This window comes from Pollicipes pollicipes, unplaced genomic scaffold (genome assembly GCF_011947565.3).
Source record: "Pollicipes pollicipes isolate AB1234 unplaced genomic scaffold, Ppol_2.1 Scaffold_6686;HRSCAF=7923_pilon_pilon_pilon, whole genome shotgun sequence".
Classification (NCBI taxonomy): Eukaryota; Metazoa; Arthropoda; class Thecostraca; order Pollicipedomorpha; family Pollicipedidae; genus Pollicipes; species Pollicipes pollicipes.
The window spans coordinates 2,973,933-2,996,255 of record NW_023596921.1 but is presented as its reverse complement, the minus strand read 5'-3'; the positions used below and the strand labels follow the sequence as shown (position 1 = coordinate 2,996,255).

At 50.4% G+C, this 22,323-nt stretch overlaps 1 protein-coding gene across 1 annotated transcript in view; it reads left to right on the top strand.

Annotated features, from left to right (window-relative positions):
• Nucleotides 1–22,323, top strand: part of LOC119107303 (transient-receptor-potential-like protein) — an 82,584-nt gene that overhangs the window by 40,939 nt on the left and 19,322 nt on the right. Inside the window, exons 7-10 of the mRNA XM_037230726.1 lie at nt 8,207–8,362; nt 17,981–18,192; nt 18,658–18,796; nt 20,195–20,355. Of these exons, the coding sequence (XP_037086621.1) occupies nt 8,207–8,362; nt 17,981–18,192; nt 18,658–18,796; nt 20,195–20,355 (668 nt within the window). The remainder of the gene's footprint in view (nt 1–8,206; nt 8,363–17,980; nt 18,193–18,657; nt 18,797–20,194; nt 20,356–22,323) is intronic.

Genomic DNA, 22,323 nt, shown 5'->3' with positions numbered 1-22,323 from the left:
CCTGTCCTGTAAAATCATGTGATATTCCTCTAAGGACCTCCAAATCCGGCCAGGGGATCCCGCCCCGTGTGACCAGAATGGCAGCAGGAAGATACCCCGCGGTGGGACGGCATTGCTCTTCAGCCCTTGACGGGAAACAAGAAAGTGCCTCCTAGTCTTATATTGCCTCTTTCCCGGAAATAAATAAGGGGTCTCATTAGTGTCAAATAGAACGTGTTAAAACACGAACGAGGGCATTCCATTTTGCCTGAGAACGTTTATTCTCTTGCAGAATCGACTAGTGAAACAAATCATCAAAAGGTGTGTCCCTGCGCATCTACAATCTCGGAAGCATTGGCAGCGATGGCCTGGGTTGCAGTTTCCGTGAAACGGAATGGCGTTTGTCGCTGCAAGTAGCACCATGCAATGCGGTTCTGTCGGTGTATAGCGTAGTCCTCACAGCTAGGCTAAGGAAAGTTCCTATAGGTCACGTCACACCTGAGATGTATTTTCTATCAACTGAAATGAAATAAACATTGGTTAAGGATTGCGAGTAACTATCACCCCATGAACAGGCGGTCTCCAGTGGACAGTGGATGGCGAGAAAGTCTGGCATTAGGGAATGTTTGTGCTTGGGTAAGAAACCACACCAGCAGGACGGTGATTGGAGCCGGGAAAGGAGGAAGGAATAGAGGAGAGACCGTAAGCAGTGAAATGTCGTAGGCTTCACCCCATTTTTCTGAAGCCAAACATGCGAATAATTATATAAATTTTCCACCACCTTGTTAATAGGTCCTCACCTCTCCACTCAAGTGAATAGAAAATGCAGAGCAGCGCGGCCTTAACTGGACAAAAATGTAAACCGGGCGCATAACAGGCAACCCAAGGTCCGGAAGGAAAATCCCTAGAATGCAGCTTGGACTGCATGATGATAGATTTTTACTTTAGCAGATCTTGCACAAAAGTGGCCACGCGTTATTTGCAACTCCCTTGAAGCTGTACTATGTTCTGAATCGCGAGATGACGTCAAGCACCCTGTGATATAGCTTACTTGCAGTCTGCAAGTTCCAGAGCTCTAGAGCTTACCTGTAGCTCCACGTCGGTTAACAACCAACAATAATGACGTCCTACGACGGGGCTCGTCACGGCCTCCAACTGGTTTCATGGCGGAGATATGACACCCAAGAATGCAGACAATCATTTATAGGCAATGCATCAGGCATCCAACCCTCTCTGTAACTCATTTCTCATTATGACAAGTTTGTTTTTATGCAAACCTGCATTTCTAAGAAATGTCATTGGAAACTATTGTTCTCACGGTGAGAAAGCATTTAAGATGAGCCGGTTTCTGCTGCTGGAATTTGACTTGTGGCGGGTGTAACTGTGTATGTAACTAAACGTGTAACCAAGAACAGTGCTCACTGAAGCCCAAAGAGAGGCCTGGGGGCTCACCGGCAACGACGATCAAGGGCCCGATCGGAGGGCACAGGGCCCGGGGCACTGGCGGTAGATCCCATAAAGAACCGCGGCCCGGAGAGCCGTACCCTGAAATATCAGTCAGAGGGCCTCTTGCACCAGTTGAGGACCCCTGAGACAATGCGGGCGTCTGTGTCGGCCAGAGACCACCAACTCCGGACAGTTGCCTCAGTGTCGGCCTGAGCCCTGGGTGTCCATTTCCCAAACAGGAACAAGGCTCAGGGTCGCGATTTGCAGACATCGGGGTCCGTGGCACCATGAGGGGTTCCTGTGACGGTCAGGAGCCACAGCCCCTAACAGGGGTCGCGTGGTGGCGAGTGACCCGAGTCGGCCGTGAGCAGTGTTTGATGGTGTCCGGAAAGGTGATGTCAAAGATCAAAGGCCAGACTGTAAGGGTGAACGGCCCAAAGCGTGGGCATTAAGGGCCCCAACACGTGGGGCCGTAATCCCAAATGTAGTTAGAGAGCTTCCTGCACCAAGTGGGGACCCCTGAGACAGAGTGTTCCTCTATGTCAGCCAGATATTACCGACACCGAGCAGTTGGCTCCGTGTCGATCTGAGCTGTGGGGGGGGGGGGGGCATTTCCTAAGCAGGGACACGACTGAACCAGCAATTTACATTGGTTAAGACCCGCACAACAACGCGGGCCTCCTGTACTTTTTAGGGACGACAGTGTCTTACAGGGTATTATGTGTCAACAAGGGGCATCGAGTCCGTCAGGGGAAGATTTGCTCAACGGGGACGGGGACGGGGACGGGGGCCGAATGAAAGAAGGCCTCCTGCTTTGGTCGGGGCCCTCTGACGATGAAAGGAAGCATGAGAGGTTGTGAGAATACATGAGAGCTCACCTTGAAACAGTGGAAGGATACTGCGTCGGTCAAGGGTTCGTAATCCAAACTGGAATCTGTGTGCCAAGTATTGGACCGCCCGCGGCGATTGATGACTCTGTTTCGTCTGTTAGGATTTCTGTATCGATCTGGGGCAAACTGCGCGGGTCAAAAGGCCTTCCGCGTCAGGGAGGGGACCAATAAGATGTGATGTATCCCTCCAAAGGCCTCAGGATCCACCAGGGGACCCCACCCCCGTGTCGACAGAATGGCAGCCAAAGGCACCCAGCGCTGGGGCGGAATGCCCTTCAGCCCTTACCCTTTAGTCCTTGACTTGACTGGCTAACCCATGTTTGCTGGAGAACGTCCAGTCTTTTGCAGAATCGGCTTGTGAAACAAATTACATAAAAAACTGAGCCTGTGTGCTCGCAATTTCAGGAGCAAGATCAGCGATGGCTGAGGTCGCAGTTTCTGAAAACTGAGCGGCTTTGGCCGTTACAAGTAACGTCAGGCGGCGAGTACCATGTGCGCGAGAGCAAGCGTCGTGGAATAATACTTCCGAACATCTAAAAAACGTCATTCTTATCTTTTAAAGATTAGGCCAGGCGTATTTTGTTCCCAACTCTGAGGTTGTGCTCTGGACAGATTAACAGCTACAGCACGAAAAACAGGCATCTTACCTTCACTTCTCCAGCTCAACCCTCAGCTTCCAGCACCTCTTCGTGGGCTGTCAAGGCCAATCCGTTCAGTGTATGAATCTAAATATCGCACTGGTGAAATATCTACTCAGCTTCTTATAAATGTACGATTTGGTGTCTTGAAGCGTTAAAAGGCACTTCTTTCAGATGCGTCGCTATTTGTGTCCACCCGTTGGCCACGGCTTAGTGTAAGCCGTGGGACCAACGCTACGTGGCCTACGGAAACTGCAACGCCTGGGGCCGAAGTTTTGTTGCTAAGATTTGCGAGCGCGCATGCTCAAAACTACATTACAAAGCTGTGTCATTAATTAATTCTGACTTAATGTTGAACGCATTGAGACAAACATGGCTTGGCTATGTTAGGACAAATTGCTGACCCATTTCGATCTACATCTGCGCGATAATATCTCTATACACATAAATAGGTTCTGACTAAGCTTCTTAGTTCTGCGGTTTAGAAAAAGTCTACTGGACCATTGTAAAATGAAGAGCGCCAGTGATTTATTTCATACAGTTGTTTAATGCATGATTTCTTCAGTTGATTGACTGCAAAATTCTGGTAGCGTTGATCTCGGGGTATCTTCCAACTTGTATTCTAGTTCCGAAAAGTAAAATATAGAAATATAAAAGAAAAACATAACCTCGTTAATAAATGGGCTATATTCAGCTATGATACCAGAGGGTCTTTTTAGACCTTATGCCGCTCCTCTGCCAAGGCTTTAGCTGTGCACCTCTTTGTGACCACCCATGGGTGGCAGCTGATCCCAGCAGCTGTTGTGAGTGAGTGCTGCGCGTGAGTGTGGGTGACTGCTGTTTTGTTTTTATGATTGTTATTTACAATTCGATCTTTTTCAAACCAGTCTCATTTTGCAACACGATCTTTGCCTACGTTCAGGTACCCATGAAATGATTCTACCTTGATCTGGCAGTGTATGTCGGACTGCTGTTTGTAGGTATGCATTTGACGCTGATCTCCCCGCGCTTTTATCAAACAATTGCGTGTTTCAAGCAGAGCCTGTACTGTCTCCAGACAGTTACAAGTGACGCAAAAGCATGCTTGAAAGCTAAGTACATGCAGCTTGCAAACAAACTTGTGTTTCACATTTGTACGGGGTTTTGAACTGAAATAGACATCTTACAGATCATTCGATGAGGTTCACACCTCTGTCCTGAGGACTCCAAACTCCCTAGTTTCTGAGCTACGTGCCCGCGAAGATGTGCAGATTATTTCGCAGACTATTTCAAGGTTACCTTGGCATTCATGACGCCAAAACAAAGCTATTCAAATCCTGTCATTGCACTGGCCATGCGGTATTCAGGGTTAAAAAATAGAATTATCGAGTCGTTCATATCAGGCGTTTGTGAGCACCATTTCCAGCTGCAGCAGCCATCAATTAGCTCATTACGTTTTATGCTACATAATACAAAAGTGACCCACGGCAGAGAGTACTCACGAGAGTACTCAGAGACAACGTACGGATAAACATGACACAGAAAGGGCCAAAACACGAACTCAGAGCGATATTTGGCCCTGCGAATTATTCCAGCCCCCAGATTCGTGCTGCCGTCTCATGGAGTTAGAACTACAAGTGAATGCTGTCAAACAAATGTTCCATGGCGCAATTTAACAATGACGTAGTATGGAGCATATTTGCAACAGTATACCAACTGTTATAAGTTAGCATATTTCATCATATCTGATGCTTGCTACAACCTCTCTAAGTGTGGAATGACGTTCCAACCCTTTAACCCGACTTATCCTTTAAATGACATTCGTTCCACCGAGGGTGTGATCTTGATGGCAGAATCTGTCTTAAGCCATCAATGGCCGCTTTTCGTCCAGGCGAAAACTTGATGAGATGATAGCTTCCAGGCGTGGCATCATAAATTCTTCACTGATGATTGGAGTAATTACACACGTGCTAGAACAAGACCTGCATGTCAATATGATCAATATTGACGGCCTTGGATAGTGACATTATATATCACTAGTGGCGGCTGTTATAAGGCATTGAGTAGTGATTCATTTGTGTATCTTCATGATCCGGCTTTGGCATGAGGCCTGTTCTTTTATGGCCTAATTTCCGTTGGCGTTTCGGATATGGGTGTTGTTTAAAAGTAAACTTGCAGTACATGCAGCCTGCGTGTAAAAACCCTTACCTATAGCCAATAATCTAAACATATAATCCCTTGAACCTCATGTACCCCTTTACTGGCAGTAGCCTCCCAGAAGCTTGAATGTTTCAAAATCTCTGCTAATAATGGCGGGTGTGAAACGCGTTATAACTCGGCCAGAGGACATAGGATGACGACATGCCACTTTTTAAGAGCGAAACGCATTCTATCCATTCCAATGCTATATCATTCAAGCATCTGTGCGATGAAGGAAACATGACCTTTGGACAGCGTCCAGTACACTATACTCCGGCTGTGATCTGCCGGAACTACTATAAATGAAGCTGGTGTGAATGGGGATACTATTAACGAACTGCTTTTGATGTCACGTTTATGAAAGGAAGTACATTTAATTGAATTGCAATTGATTGAGCTGCTTTTAACCGAGGTGCAACTAACTGCACCACAATTAATTGAGGTTCTATTATCTGAACTATTATTTATTCAACTACTGTTAACTGAACTACTGTTAATGATCCTGCTCATTCATCGCTCGATTATGGTCTTCAACAGTATTGCAGCATTATGGTGTGTTTTGCCGAATACGCTTGGCCAGTACACTGTAACAAAAATAACGCTTGTAGAGCTACTTGATGGACATGGTACCAACTAAGCGTTGGGATTAGCACGGGATGAGGTGTTCGTGCCTTGAATAAGCCATGTCAGTGGCCAATTTTAAAAAATCCGACGTCATTCAGGGTGTACAGGAATGATGCGTTCGTGTCTGTCGCATGCACGCACGTGCGTGTTGTTTATTTATCAGCGAATCAGTGTGTGTTTAGATATCGCATTTTATGTTAAGTCTTGGCAGGATTTCGCAACGGGAAGGGCACAATTTAGATTTTGTTAAGGAAATCATATTCTAGCGCACTCGGCGCAATGTACTTCATGCATGTGTGCTCAATTGCTTCCTTTTGCGTGCTTAATTAGTTTCGTATTGTGAACATTTTTAAGCGCATGTCGACGCTGCAGAAAGGATGATAAGAGGTCACGCTCCCGGCCCTCCTCTAATAGGTCCTTTTGTTATTGATGAGACAAATGAAATCTATTGAACTCCTCGCTTCGGTCGCTGTTTTTTTAGTCTTAAGGTTGGATAGGACACATTAGGCAAAGGACCTGCATCTGATCTCAAAAGCTAGACATTGCCACCACCCTGGAACATACCCGGATGTCACACTGCAGCTCTGAAGGGATGAGTTTGCGGAACGGAGGCAGGGGACGGGCCTGAGCAGAACAGCCTGAATATGGATTTTTGTGGAAACTTGGCAATTCCATTGTGGTGAAGGCCACGACACAACCGGTAACAAATCATCTTTGCCCGTTCCTCTTTCCAGCGACCCTCGCTTTGAACATTTGCACACAAGCCACACCTCTCCTCGCGTGGGTTCCAATCCAATCGATATATGTGTATATCTATATATATATATATATATATATATATATATATATATATATATATCCCCGGTCGGGCAGCGGCAGCGACGCCACTGACAGCGGGCGCCGCTGCGGCTGCCCGGCACAAGCGCCGCTTGGCGACCGTGCGCCCCGAGCTCATCAGCGCTGCCCGGCGGCCGTGCGCCGGGGTCATCAGCGCCGCTGGGCATGGGCCATGAATTACCAGTCGGTAAGTGGAGCGGCGGCAGCGGGCGGGGCGGGTCGGGTCGGGTTTCAGGGGACGCGGCGCCGGCTCCGATCCCGGAGACGCTCGCAGTGACGCGGAGCCGCCCGGGACACCTGCAACGTGGCGTGAGCCGCGTGGCAGTGGCTCCTATTGTTTTGGCAGGAATCAAGTAGTCGCTGCGGGAGGAAACCGCCAAAGGTTGTGGGTGCTAGTTATGGGGGCATTACAGCTGGGTTTGAGCGGCGTTAGCTATATTTGATGTCGGGATGGGCGGCGTTGGAACCGCGTCGAGGTACCACAAAAAACAAATCTGGGCGGTCGTAGCTTGTACCTGAGTCCCGGTCGCTGATTCTGCGTTTTTTAGCAGAATTTTCCTTTGTGTATCGAGATTTGTTGCTTGCTCAGATATGAATAACAACTTCGTAATGTTGAGGAAAAAGCTCAACTGCTACATAACTGTAAGTATTTGACTAATAACAATCAATCGTCCTTTCCTTTCAGAGCGCATGCGTGCGATATGCGGTACCGCCCCCACAAGGGTGTTATCTCATGCGATACCGCTGCCATGGCGGCGAGCGTGCGCGCGCCCATCGTGTCGATGGGCGGGAGCGCTACGAACGCAACAAAGGCAGAATAGACTTCCACCAGCGTGTTTAGCTCGCTCTTCACAATCGACGCGTGGATTCGACACGCTGTGATTGCCGTGCATTTTGTTGTGGCTTTGTCTAGAAATGTTCCGCGAAATCGCTGATGGTGACTTAGTACCTCAGGGCAGTTTGTCGGTGAGACGATGCAGGGTCTAAGCGACCGATCTTCAAAAAACCGTAGCGTCATCTCCTGGCCACTTCCAGCGATGGGCGAACATCACAACAGGCCCAGTGCCATCATCCGGTCTTTCAGTGTGGAAATCCCTGCTTCGCGGACTTCAGTTCTGGGGCGTCGGACACGGGCGGGGTGGGAGTGGGTGACGGGGAGAGGGCGGTGGCGTCAGGAGTCTCCCAGGCAATCGCAGCCTCCGGCGCTAGCCCTGGCTCGTGACGCAATTATCGCCGGCTGATTGCGTTGCTGCACCTGAGCTGACAGCCCCGGTGCCGCGCTACCAAAGGTCATGACCTCACTCGACCGCAGCGCATGTGGGATCTCCTGAAGGAGCCGTCTGTGATTTGGAACGATGTTCTATTTTCTCTGCTGTGTTATCGCGTGTAAGTTATCCGGTTACCGACCATCCTCCTATTACGCACCATGCATTTTGGCGTTGTTGGTGCTATAGCTTTATTTTGATTGCGTTCTTTTACCTAGATTCTGGTGTGGGTTCAGGGCAGTCAAAGCCGCGAGTGGCTCTGTGATGTGGCGGTAGAAACTACCGGCCGTGTACACTAAGCGCAGATCTGCCGCGGGGCCAGGCGACTGACTGACTTGTCGGCTGCCAGGTGCTGGCGGTGCTGGACCGCCGGACCCCCGGGGAGGACTTCGTGTCAAGAGATGACGACGAGGAGGTCGAGGATGAGGACTGGTCGTCCGGCGAGGACTGCCGGCCGGCAGCACTCAGCCGCCTCCGGCTGGCCATCCGATACCAGCAAAAACAGGTACAGACGCAGCGTAGCGGTGCTGTCTGCGGTTCGCCATCTGGTACCAGCTCAAACATGCATAGAAACGGTAAAGCGCCTCTGTCCTCCGCCAGGAGCGGGTAGGAACATGTACAGATGCATTAAAGCCGCGCTGTCTCATGGTGGTTTTCCGGCACCGGCAGGTTTAAACCTAACGCAAACCTAACTTAGGCAGGGCAGGCTTGCCTATCTTACGTAGCTGCGCCTAAAATAAACATGGCTTCTGTCTTCGGGTCAACGGTCGAGTAGCAAGAGAAATAGATGCAGATGCGGCATCTGAGCCGGCCCACCCAGCCATACCTGCCAAAGCAACAACAGAAACATCTGTTTTGACCGCCTGACAATCATCACAAACAAAAGCAGACTCTCTGCTGGCAGACATCCGCCTGAAAGTTTTCTCGGCGCTAGAAACAGGTGCTGATGCCAATGCTCCATCTGGTTTGGCTGTGCTACGAGGTGAATTGAAGTAATTGCAGTGCAAGCTGACGCCGCTTCCAGTACAGCAGTACGGCACTGGCGCCGCTTCCAGTACAGCAGTATGGCACTGACGCCGCTTCCAGTACAGCAGTATGGCACTGACGCCGCTTCCAGTACAGCAGTATGGCACTGCCTGTTATCGGCTAAAAATGAAAATATGAGCAGCCTGTACATTGCGCTTTGGCCTTGCCCTTCGTCCCTGAATAAGTGACTTTTGGATGATAACGTCGATACTGAATTTGATCATCACATCACGTAAAGATGAATGTCCTCAACCTCGAAAATAGCTCACGCAGCGCTGACATTACCTGGACTGACTGAAATTAGACCGAGTCGAATTACGCTGCCCGCAATCGCCTCAGATCCCTCCACGGATTTGACCTCTCCCCAGCTGCTATATCACCGAGCGAGGACGGGCCGCGTGTCAAAGGTTACGGGCGGCGACCGATTGAAGCGGTCCTCCCGCCTCCGGCGACGCGCGAGGTCCGCTCTCCGGCTATTTCGCGCGTCGCCTGCCGGCGGGCCGCCTTGGTCGGCTGAATCTGGCCGGGCTGGCCGCCCGCCGGCTATCTGGTTAGGCGAAAGGTAATCGGATCAGGCGGACCCGGCGGTCCGGCGCTGGCCGCCGCCGGGCCGTGTCAGGTGACCCGGTCTGGGCCCGGGAGGAGTCCCGGCGCCGCATCGGGGCCGCCGCAGGCAGGTCTGTCGGCAGCCGTGGAGATCGGGGTCAGAAGGTGTGATACCTTCGCAAAAAGACAACGCCAGCCTTATCTGTGTCCAGAGGTGCCGTTTTCTGGAGGTTCCGTCTAACGTTCAATCCAAATTCCAAAGACTGACCACCTGTCCGTCCAAAAGTGTTCAAAAATTGGGTTGTCCGGGAATGTCTAAGTTTTTTGAAAATTTAAAGTGACTCCTACCTACAACCAATAACCCCAGTCACGCTCGTGTCACCGCATGACCTCACCCGAATAGAATGAAAAGAAATACAATGATTGTGGGTGTGGGAAATATAATTATTCGTGAGTTTAGTAATGCGCATCCCAGGCCCGTCCGCTAAGCTTGACTATCACTTATCTGGACGATGGCAGCTTAGTCTGATGGTGAGTGGTAGCGAATCAAAGGTGGCAGGTAATTAGTATCACAGGCCCTCCTGAGAAATACCTTTGATGCCGTTTCTATCAGTGTCAGTGTCCATCGGTGTTTAATCACACAATGTCTATCTTGTGTTTAAAATTGCTCTAGTATGCGCTATCAGCAGCCTGTTTATGTTCCACAGTCAGATTAAAAAACAAAGGCACTGAATCAGTTGAAACATCTAGCAATTTGCGACATGACGGAATGATGTCGGCTATCTTAAAACTGCAATCCAGAACTCTGGTCACTGTCCGTCCGATTTCCAAGTTAGGCTCAGAAAATCCTTGGAATTCAAAAAAATAAAAATATTCCAACGCCACCATCATCGCATCGCAAAGAGGCTCAGGCCATGGCTTTAAGCTAAACGCCAGACATTCGCCTTGTGAGCTGGTGTAGTCCCACTGGCGTGGTGTGCGGCGAAGTTAACGTCCCCCATGAACGTTTGCGAAGAATCAGTATCTTTTATGAATGACTCGCATGTTTTAAGAAATGTTTGGCAGCTTGGCACCTTATCACCGCCGCTGCGCTCAGACACACTTTACGTGTTACTCGGGCTCATTTTTGTTGCGTGCCAATTTATGTGGTCAAAGAACAGAAAAAAACAAAATATATCTGCATTTGTTGGTCGTGACATGAGACGTTGTTTTGCAACCCGAGAATCCGCCACAGCTGACCTGTAAGAGCCCGCGCGCTTTTGGCCATGCTTATACCAGACTCGGCGGGAATTTTTTATGGCAAAAATTTTAAAAAGCAAGCAAATGCATTTTTCGCTGCTTCTCAAGTTTCAAAATCGTCCAAACTGTGGGTGTGCTCCCTACCAAACACAATACGAAGCTGGAAATCATCTTTGGATTTTTATAGCAAGCGTCCAGTCACAGAAAGCACATGAGGGACACAACGCACCAGCCAACCAGGTTGCACAAATTGAACATCTTTAAGCAAACATATCACTGAGAAAAAAATCATGAATATCGACCCAACTTTTCAAAGCATGGCCTGACTTAATTGATGAGTTAGGTGGGTCATTATTATTAACTCAGCATGTGTTACAATTGAGCGGCGGCGAGGTGCATCAAACCTTTGTTGTTTTATTCACAAACTGTGTTTCATAATCAATGTCATTGAGCAATGAAATGAAAATAAATATGTGTGCCTTTTATAGATACAGCCCGCGGTAACTGTTGCATTGCATGCGCAACAGTCGCAAAGAATGAAAAAATCGGTACAACAGCGGTGGGGTATTTAATAGTAATGAAATATTAATAACAGGGCACTTACGTATCATACGCTCACCATTTCTGCGATTCAGAACCTCTGCCGTGGTGCGAGGGATAAATCTCTGGTAAAATTTGGTGATAAGCTTTTGTTCCACTTTGTCACTTATGTGTGGTTAGAAACTGGCATCTTAGCGCTTAGGATTTGCTTTGGTGCAAAAAATCCTTAACTCAAAATTGTTTGATCACGTCTAAGCAGCAACACAGGTGTAAGCCAAACAGTGTTGTGCATCAGATCACACGTACATGATAATTTATGCACACTTTGTGTATGGGTTTAAAATTAATGAGAACTGCCATAATTCACCTTGCAATTTACTCAGTACTTGCGGTTCAATGGCGGGTCAGCATTGTAGCACAGCTGGCTTTTGCCCGTACTGGTTGTGCTTCAGTATCGCCCCTCGCCAGGGCACCGCTGCACATTTCCGAGCAGCTGGACAGGAATAGCTGGCTCGCGACGACCCCGCCGCTGGGGTCAGTCAGTTGACGTGGACACACTTAATCAAGGCGAGCAAATATGGACCGTGGGACTTGCTTGCCCTTCGCCCTTTTGCTAAGATTTGGGTTACGATATGTGTTCGTGAGAAACTCAATATGCGCTAAGTGACGCTAAGAAGACTGCGAAGCGTTGGCTCGAAGTTTATAGTTTACGTTTGCAACAAGGGAAATTTCCGACAACATGGAAACGTTCTCTTGCCACTTTACGCGAAGCAGGGGCGATCGGAAACACCTGGACAATTATTGACTCGTTTCCCTTCCCTTCATATCTTTGAAAATCGCTGATGGTATGACTTGCGATCAGTTACTGAATCCTATTTCACCCATGGCTTTCCCAGTCACTTAAATTGTTTATTAGGTAAGAGAGAGAGAGAGAGAGAGAGAGAGAGAGAGAGAGAGAGAGAGAGAGAGAGAGAGAGAGAGAGAGAGAGAGAGAGAGAGGGAGAGAGAGAGAGAGAGAGAGAGAGAGAGAGAGAGAGAGAGAGAGAGAGAGAGAGAGAGAGAGAGAGAGAGAGAGAGAGATAGAGAGAGAGAGAGAGAGAGAGAGAGAGAGAGAGAGAGAGAGAGAGAGAGAGAGAGAGAGAGAGAGAGAGAGAGAGAGAGAGTCCAACGGCCTCAAGCAACGACGAACCGTCATCACTAAGCAGCCGCCCGGTATGGCCAAATGAGATCCCGACCTCTGTCACCGCGCGACCGACCTCAGGGGCTGTTGACCGCCGTGAGTCGAGACCAGTGGCACTGTACGCACCTCACACTTGAAATGCCTCACACTTGTCCTTCATTCATTAGTGCAAGGTGAAGTTGTTAAGTCTTTTTTCGCCAAATAACTTCACTTATCATCACGTCACCAACCGTATATATAACAGAATCAGTTTCCAGCAAACTCGGCAAGTTAGGTTCTAGGCCACTGGTTGGGTGGCTCGGCATCGCTTCTCTTTGATGTAAGCTCTGCCTTTGTCACTGATTGTTTCAGAAATCTTGCGGAAATGAACAGTGGGCATCTCAAGCTCCCCGGTAGCCAAAAATGCGTATCGCTTGTGCAAAACCAGTGTAAAAAGCAAACTGCAATTTCATGCGCGCATGTAATCGTGGGAAGCCTGGAACGGAAGACCCGTGGTTCGCATTTGCTTGCACAAAACTGAAATCTCGTAGCTAACGTTTCAATTTTTACTTAAAACAGCCCGTCGAATACATTTTTTTTCGCTCAGTCCAACAGATCCATTACAAGGCTATGGTGACAGCCACCAGCAGGGGCGCAACCCGTGACCTCTTTAAGGGAGGGAGCGGAGCTCATTGACAACTATTCACGCTGACCTTTAACTTACTGGGGCTCCATCTTCCGCGCTAAAATAAGAAATGCGGGTCTGCGTAGGGGAGAGGGGGGTGGGGGGGGGGGGTAAACCTTGGCTGCACACCAGTCTACCATGATGAAAACCTTGGTTCGATCGGTCCCGTAGTATTTTATAAGGGTCGGTGGTAAAAGTCATCTTGTCTTGTCAGTACCGGTCAGTTGCAATTATCCATGATCATCAATCCTAGCTAACTTACCTTTGATGGCATTCAGCCATTGGTTGCCACGCACGTGTAGATGGGCAGGCAGGTACGTGGCAGGCAAATACGGCGTTTGTCCGTTGTGTCCGCGAAAAAAGGCCCACGATGCACATGACAGTGGATTCATGGACTATTAATACAGCTGCGTGTTCACACCAGCAATTTTGCAGACAATCCTGCAAATTTTGAAATACTCAAATTCTTGCTGGATTACACATTTGGCATATTATGTTTTTAAACCGTGGTGAAATCAAATTTAGGAGGATGGAGGGGTTGACACGTATACAACGAGTCACTTCAGAGCCACAAAAGTCGGTCACTCTCACGCATGTGTTTTAGAAAAAAAATTGGCATGTCAAACCATCGAACAACAGCGTCATGAATATCATCAGATGTTGGTTACCCAGCTCTGGGTTTTTGTTGGGGCTAAATCTTTGCATTGTGTTTGAGACGTTGATTGAATGATGCTGAGAAAGAAAAAACTCTCTCGTTCTTCTGCCTAAACGTCATTATTGTAGGGACTTCATTTCCATGTTTCGCGTGCGCTTCTCTCGTGATGACGCTCGAGCATTTGAATCCTCAGTCGTCGACCTGTCGTGCCGGCCGCTGGCTCGCGCCCTCACAAAAACCGCTGCAAACTTCCGCCCGTCGCTGGACCATCATCCTTATCTCTAGACAGCGTCGACCGTGGATTCAACAGCACCCAAATATCAGCACACGACCGTGTCGTAGGACTGACCCGCTGTCCGTCCCATTCCTTCCCCGCTCCCCCACAAGGCGGTAGGACTCGACGGGCGCGGCGTCCACCCGACGCTGATTTGTGGGAGCGGGCACCGATCAGATCTGTGTCCCTGACGCCCCATTGATCCCGCCTCGTCCCAGCAGCCGGTGCGTGCCTTGCTGAGCTGGCCACTCGACCAGCACAAAGGAGCGACGCCCGGTCGTGGTGAAGACGGCTACGGCCGCGAGCTAGGGCGGCTGTGAGTGTGCTCTGAAGGCCGGAGAAGAATGGGCGGGGCGGGCTGCTGACCACGCTGCTCGAGGCCATGCCGTTGTACGGACTTGCATAGCGTTGGCGCCGCTGGTGCGATGCAAATTGTAGCGGAACACATCCGTCCTCCGCGGTTCCGGCGCGCAGCACCGCCCCCCCCCCCCCCCCTCCCCTTCCTTCTTCTTCGGGTAGGTCTGTGCACTGACAGATGACTTGCCACAACCTTGCACCAGGTTCCCCGCCGCTCGAATAAAGAATGAGCTTATGATGTTGTTGTATTAATAATGAGTGAGCCTATAAAGAATGTTCCGTCGCATCAGTCAGCGGACAGTGCGCAAGACAGCGGACAATCCGCACGCCAGACGGGATTCGCCACCGCCCCGCGGGCAATCGCCTAGCTTAGCGAAATCGCATCACGGCGGCCGCGTCGATTCAGCCCTCGACGAAATAAAAACCGCGTCGTTAGCGGCTTGTCGTTGGCGCCGAGATGAAATGCGAACGGACAAAGGCTGCCAGATTTTCTAGGATATGCGCCACCCAGTGCAGGCAAATTCCGTCGGTGTCTGGTTCTGTAACGAAAGGATAGGCCCCTGCGCATGCTGCAGTTTCATCTATGCCTGATGTGTACGCTGTGTCACGTTTCCCATGTGTGTATTTGTAACATGAGTTCAGAATTTTCATGCTGATTTATCGACTTTGAATATACCTTGAGTCAATGGTTGTGCGACGTTAAAGAGTAATCATTCCCTCTATTAATAACAACTGTGTGCTCCATAACGTTCGGATCAATTTGCTAACGGCCTCGATGCAGCGGCACAACTGAATAATTATGGCTTGACACGATTAACCTCCCTCCCCCTCCCCTGCCTCTTCCGTCTGTTGAGAGTTGTCACTTTCTTTTTTTGTCACCTTCTGCACCTGCAGTAAGCTGTCTTTCACCTTGACTTGAAGTATCGCATATTGTGGCGCGAAGGGCGTGCGTTCACCGACGCGTTTTGTTTGGTTAGATTATGCTTGGATTGTTCACGGGGGCTGCTTATTTAATGCGTGTCCACCGTGACAACCACCGATAGCTCACAAAGCCCATGACCCCAGCGGTTCATTGGACCACAGTGACCATTTCGGGTCTTGGACAAAGTCGCGGAGGACTTCTCTGGGACCACCGATCAGCCCAACCGCGGTCGTTGAGCAGAGGAATGCATGCCAACATCGGCCCAGCAGCTGACGGTGGCGTGATCGCCGTCCGGAGACCACGCGGCGGCGATGTGACATCAGCCTCGCCGTGCCGCTCATTGGGTGCTCCTTAAAGGAAGCGTTCCATATTTGTTTGGGGTTTTGATTTTAAGTAGCCATCTTGAAGGTCATTCGGTGCAGTTCACAGCCCCACCCTTCTTGAGACTAGGACTACTCTAGTTTCTGAGATACACACCCGCGAAAATGTGCAAACTATTGCGGGAGACTATTTCAAGGTCATCTAGACATCAATAACTCCATAATAGCGTCATTCAAATCCTGCCATTCCACTAGCCATGCGGTGATCAAGGCCAATAAAAGTGCCGTTGTCGACTCATTCATATCCGGCGTTCTTTAGCACGATTTCCACACGCAACACGGTCGTCAGTTGGCTCGCAATCAATGCGCTGCAAGGTGCGATGACGTAATCAAACAGTGATGCAGCAAGGAGCATGTTTATTATACATAGCAATTGTGTCGCTTAGTGCAGTCTTTTCCACTTAGTATCAAAAGTTTTGAGTTACTTCTTGCATCATATCTGATGCTTGCTTTCATATCTTCAAATGTGGAAATTCCATTTAAGTAAGTTGGCGGTGGTTCGAGGCGGCATGTTAAATGAACATGTGTTGATGTCATGAACGTGGTGTTGTGAATTTTAATAGACTGTCCTCACGTGAACATCCTTGTTTTGTCAATCCCGGGGACCTTAACTTATCAACAAGATGCGACAGCCTGTTGAAACGCGTCTTGGTTTGTTCGGTCGTCTCATTTGATCTGACTGGACAAAAAGTAGGTAATTTCCTCGTCGAAGGGATACGAAGCCTTAGTTGATGGAATTTCCGCGATGTGAGATTGCACTATCAGCTGTATGCAGAAATAATTGGTTGTTGAATGTTGCTGTTGATGTTGGTCGTGCGGATTTGCAGATGCATCACATTTTGCAGGAATGCCTAATCTCTTGACAGTGCATGGCGGCGCTGGGGCGAATTTCTTTGAAGCCGTCGGCACCGTTTACGCTGCATCGAACGCGCTTCGAGAGAATGGAACCACGAACCATTATGTCAGCAGAGGAGAGAGAAATCTTGGTTTGCATTTCGCTCATGATTTATGCGACACGTCATTGTGCATACAATTGAATTATACCACGGTGAAGCGCGGGACATCAATCACGTCCGCTTCGCAGCGGATCGGACCTCAGAATGCCACGCAGTCGCATATAATCTGCTCGGATAAAATGGCATGTGGAATTGGCGTCCCCACACACATACATGGGGAATTGGCCGACAGGCATCTAGCCAGATGTTCGAAAGAAGGTTAGTGAACTGAGTCGTCTAGTTGACATGGCTAGAGAGTATGAGCCTCCTCCTCCACTTGGTCGCACCCAAAGTACAGACAGGCCACCAGGATGGCGAACGAGCCGACGCCGCGCGCCAAGTGCGGTGTCTTGCGATGGGGTGTGTTCAGGCGGCCACATTACAACTGTCGCAACACACGTCGCAACCTTATTGCATTGCGGCGAGTGGCTTCAGCGCACGTTGAGGCCGCCGTGCCGGACTACCTGCCATCTGGACAGGACATCCACGGTGACAGCTGGGCGCCATGTGCCGAGCCCTGCTGCGTACGCGCAATTGGTGTCATGCCAAAAAAAGACTGGATGAAACTGGGAGCGAGTTATTGCATTGCAATGCATGCAAACTACTTTAGGTTTCAGGGTGTAGCTCTCTGTTTCGCACTGTGCACTGCGTTATATCATACTTACTGCGTATATATATATATATATATATATATATATATATATATATATATATATATATATATGTGGCTAAGGTACGGTCCAATTGAAAATGACACACACTTTTGAAGCTGCGAGGCTTCAAAATCTGTTTGAAGATGACGAAAGTGCTATTGATAAGCTTCAGTCAAAAAGGGCTAAAAGCATACAACGCCTTGAACTTTTCATTCCCAACGCTTAGAAATGTCTTGCTCTAAAGAAAACGGCATCACTGTTCCCGGCATCTAGTCCTAACATGCCTCTCGAAATGACCTTATTTGTTAAACTTTGTCTCCCGACCCGAGGAGGTTCTGAAATGTACCCACTTATTTTGCAGGGGTGCTTGCTATCAATTTCCTGGACATAGAAAAACGACTGCATTGCGCACAAGGCAACTTTTCGGTGGATGGTGTATGCCCATTGCCACGCCCTGAGACAGGTGGAAATTTTACGGCTCTTGTAAAACGCTGCCGTCTTGTCAGGTTGCCACGGAAACAGACGCTTGCCAAACAATCGACTGGAGTGTTATTCAGCGGGCAGAACTTTGCAGGGGTGTTTGTGTGACCTGCATTTCGCGCGATTCCGTGACGTCGATGACAGCACCAGTGGCGTCATCCTCTGACAGCGCGTCGCCAGCCAGCTGACGTCAGCTCGCCCTTTGCCGGCAGTTTGTCGCGCACTCGCACAGTCAGCAGATGCTGATGTCGGTGTGGTACAAGGGGCTGCCGCTGTGGCGCGGCCGCAACCCTCTGCTCAAGGTGGTCATCTGTGCGGTGATCGTCCTGCTAATCCCGCTGCTCTCGGTGCTCTACCTGCTCTTCCCGCGTTCACGGCTCGGCCGCGCTATCCGCAGCCCGTTCATGAAGTTCATCTACCACAGGTGGGAAGTGCTGCCTCAGCCAGACACTCAGCCGGGCACTCAGCCGGGCACTCAGATTCTCGCGCGGACACGCAGGCTGGTGTTCATGGAGGTGCTCACTGGGGCACTCATCCAAGTGCTCCTGTAGACACGCGCTCAGCTTGCTGTATGGAAGCTCGCAGCCGCATATTACTGACCTCGGTAAGAGGCGCAGTCTGGCGCCCAGCCCAGCTCTCACTCAGGGACTTACTTACGCACTCGCTCAGGCAGTGAATGCCCTACCTTGGACGCGTATTTAGATACTCACTCACACTGCTCACACGCATGCAGGCCACAGTCGGGCAAACTCTGGCTTAGACACGGGTTTGTGGCCGCCCCACTCATCGGACATGTGGTCTTCACTTGCGGATTCATGGCCGTTCACTTTAACCAGAAACCAACATTGCAAGCTGCTGAACTGACTGCATTCCCATGACGGGGCTGCAGCGCGTCGTTCTGCTTCTTCCTGCTGCTGCTAGTGCTGGCCTCGATGCGGCCCGAAGGCGATGAGAGGTCACACGAGAAGATCCGCGGTCCCCTGCCGTCGCCCGTCGAGTGGCTCATCATCTTCTGGGTGGCCGGCATGGTGAGTGGCCAATATACGGCTTGAGTCGTATGGTGTGGTAGGTGGCCAGGACTTCATCCCGGTTTGACAACTATCCGTATTACATGGAAATGCTGGGCACGTAGAAGAAGTTAACTTCAGCGAGACGGAGGTCTCTTAAGTAACTTCATCTCGGGATCGAAGAGACCCGTCCCCGTTACAGTATGCGTGGTAGTCTGCGACGCAAATGACCATAACAGGCATACACGTCGTGAAATGACGAAAAATTGTAAGGATCAGAGAACGCTTAACCCACTTACCGGCTTTTTGACAGTCCTGTCAGGGATGGGACGGGCCTCACTGAGCGGGTCCATCCTGGCCCACTGCGGGCCTGTTGACCCACGTGCCGCCAGCACCCGCTTTGCGACCCGCTGACCTATTCCCCTCCTTCGGCCGATTCGGGTCGCGTCCGGTGTGTGTCAGCTTTAGTATTGACGGCTCAGAGGAACCTGGCGAGACTGAGTGAAAAGGAAGTTTATTAGTTTCGTTTTTGGTCGTTCATTCAGGCGCTGTGCAGCTTTGTTCATAATGCACTGAGGTCAGAAAAGCTCACTCATTGTTGCATTTGATATGTTTGACTGGAGTGGTCTCAACCGTATTTGTTCTTTGCGGACTAACATCACGAACGGACTATGTGCAGCTTGGGTAATAAGTGCGCCTGTAGAACTGAACAGGAGCAATATAATCAACGTGCTCTGTGGCTACAAGCATATACATCAGATTATAAATTACGTATGGCTCCCAGGACTTTAATTCTATCTTCCGGCAACCGGTCACACTGTTATCAATTTGTCCACGGAATTTTCCGCCGGCTTGAGTCGTATAATGCGGTAGGTGGTCGGGACTTCATCCCGGTTTGGCAACCGTCCGTGTTACATGGAAATGCTGGGCACGTAGAAAAAGTTAACTTCAGCAAGACGGAGGTCTCTTAAGTAACTTCATCTCGGGATCGAAGAGACCCGTCCCCGTTACAGTATGCGTGGTAGTCTGCGACGCAAATGACCATAACAGGCATACACGTCACGAAATAGGATCAGAGAACGCTTACCGCACTTACCGGCTTTTTGACAGTCGTGACAGAGATTGGACGGGCCTCACTGAGCGAGCCCATCCTGGCCCACTGCGGGCCTGTTGACCCATGCGCTGCCAGCATCCGCTTTGCGACCCGCTGACCTGTCCCTCTCCTTCGGCCGACTCGGGCCGCATCCGGTGTGTGTGTGGGGCAGAGGGAGGGCCCCTCGGCCTCCCGGCGCTCAATGCCCTCCCCCCCTACCCTCTGCTGTGTCCACACTCGCCGCGGCATGCTAGGGCGGTCCCAGCTGGAGTCAGCATCGGAGCCAGAGTCAGGGCTACCCTCGAGTCTGACAACGCTCGCCGCAGGTATGGGCCGAGTGCAAGCAGCTGTGGGACGAGGGTCTGACTGGCTACATCCGCCAGTGGTGGAACTGGCTGGACTTCGTCATGCTCTCCATCTACATCTGCTCGTTTTCGCTGCGCGCTGTCGCCTACCTGCAGATCCGCAGCGGCGCTTACGGCTGCAGGTATGCCGCGTCCGATCGCTGCACCCGCCGCATCTCCAGTTGACTGTATAACTGTCACGTGACCAGCATACATCCTATTTGTCTGTGACGAATTTGATCGTCATTGTTGTTACTGTCATATCATTATGGTCGCCATCATCATTCGTATCTCGTCTGAACTGAAGGCAGGAAACAAATGGCACACAGGCCGCGGTCGGTTTAGATTTGATGCGGCTTTCGGCACGAATTATGCTGTGGTACAATTCACGACGCGTCAGTCAATTCAGGCATGATTTCACTCCCCACATGAGCTGTCCCGTGATGCAATAAATGTCTTTATTCCCCCGAGGGTCGCAGCCTCGTTTTCACCCTCGCAGCTCCGTTGCAACCGAAGGGGCCACCAGAGCTGATTTGGTCCCGGCCGCCCGGCGGGCAGGGCCTGATAGCACAATACTCAGCTGGTGGCGATAACTTTGCCTCGGTGGTCCAAAACACCTACCGCGCATGATATCATTAAATGCTGATAGCACGAACATGCGATAGCTATGAGCATCGTGATCGCCCAAGTGCATTCGTGCGAGCACTATCGCACTGCTTGCAGAGGGTAGGTGATGCATCGGGCAAAATGGGGTAGTTTTAGGGACAAAAACGGGTATGTGGCCACGGTGATATGATCCACCTCGAATGATCCAGAGAATATGCACAGCGATGAACTTGCCATGAATTCTGTTCCCACCAGTGAGTGACAACGCTGATACGACACATGGCTGCTCGTAAAGCGGTAGAGCAGAGCAGTGGCCTGGTAACCCAACCATCGCCGCCATCGATGCAAAGCCCATTCGGTGGTGCGCTGAATAAATGCATTAGCCGCGCCTTTTTCGACACTTAGTACGCCCTTTGTAGGCAGTGATTTGCGGGTTGAACGGACCGCCGACCGGGGCCGCTGACACGAAAATGAAATTGCCCAGTCCCGCAGCCGTGCGACAGTGGGCACTTACGCCAAATTGATTCTCGACGCTGATGGCATATGAGCCATGAGTCGGTTCGGCGCGGGTCGTGGTGCCAAGCGCTGTGCTGGCATTGTTGCCAGGCCCAGCCTGCTACCGCCCGTTCACGGGCTCTGGAGGGAAGCAGGCTACTTGACAGCCATCTCCGGGGGGGGGGGGGGGGGGGGATTACCGGGATGTGCAAAGCACGCGTGGGCTCTGACAGAAGTTGTCATGGCAAAGTAGTTGAAACAGGGACAAATTTTAACGGCAAAATGTTGAAATCGAGCTTTTTCGGTGAAGGCTGGTGTGAGCGCTGTCACACCCACCGCATCGCATTTTACAATCATGATGGTGGGGAGGCCGTTGCCATGGCGACGGTCGGCCGGATTTCCCCGGCCGTTGGACGTCTCGTGGAAAGCTGCGGCTCCAGTCGTCGGTTATTACGCGGCACGCGCAGCGGTGTGGTACTCAATGCGCGCCCGGCTCCGATGCGCTCTGTTCCGGGCACAAAAACTGGGAATCATGGCGTGCACGGCGCACTGAAATTTCTGTGAATGGTGTGTGTGATTGTGGGCTTTTTAACCGTGCAGCTGGCGCTTTGTTTTCTTTCTGATCTAGCTCGTGTTTCAACTGTTGTACCGCGCATGGATAAGTGTCATCATCTTCACCGGGGGTTTTATTCCTCACCGCAGTAAAAAATACCAAAGTTTGTGGCCAGCAATACTTACTTGATCACGTTTTTATGATAATTGCCGCGCGGTCACACAAACTAAAAAAAACGTACTGTCATGCAGTCGTACATGGTTAGCGACAGCCACTGACTCATATCTGGAACCTTTTAAAGCATGTCTGTAAATGCTGTTCTGACAAAGGATTTACCCCGTTTTGACCCACCTGGGGCTCATGCAAACAAACAGCATTAAAATGTTAGCGACAGGAACACTCGGGGCCGCTTGTTGACAAATGATCGTCCGCGACCAATGCCCAATAACAGGCGCTG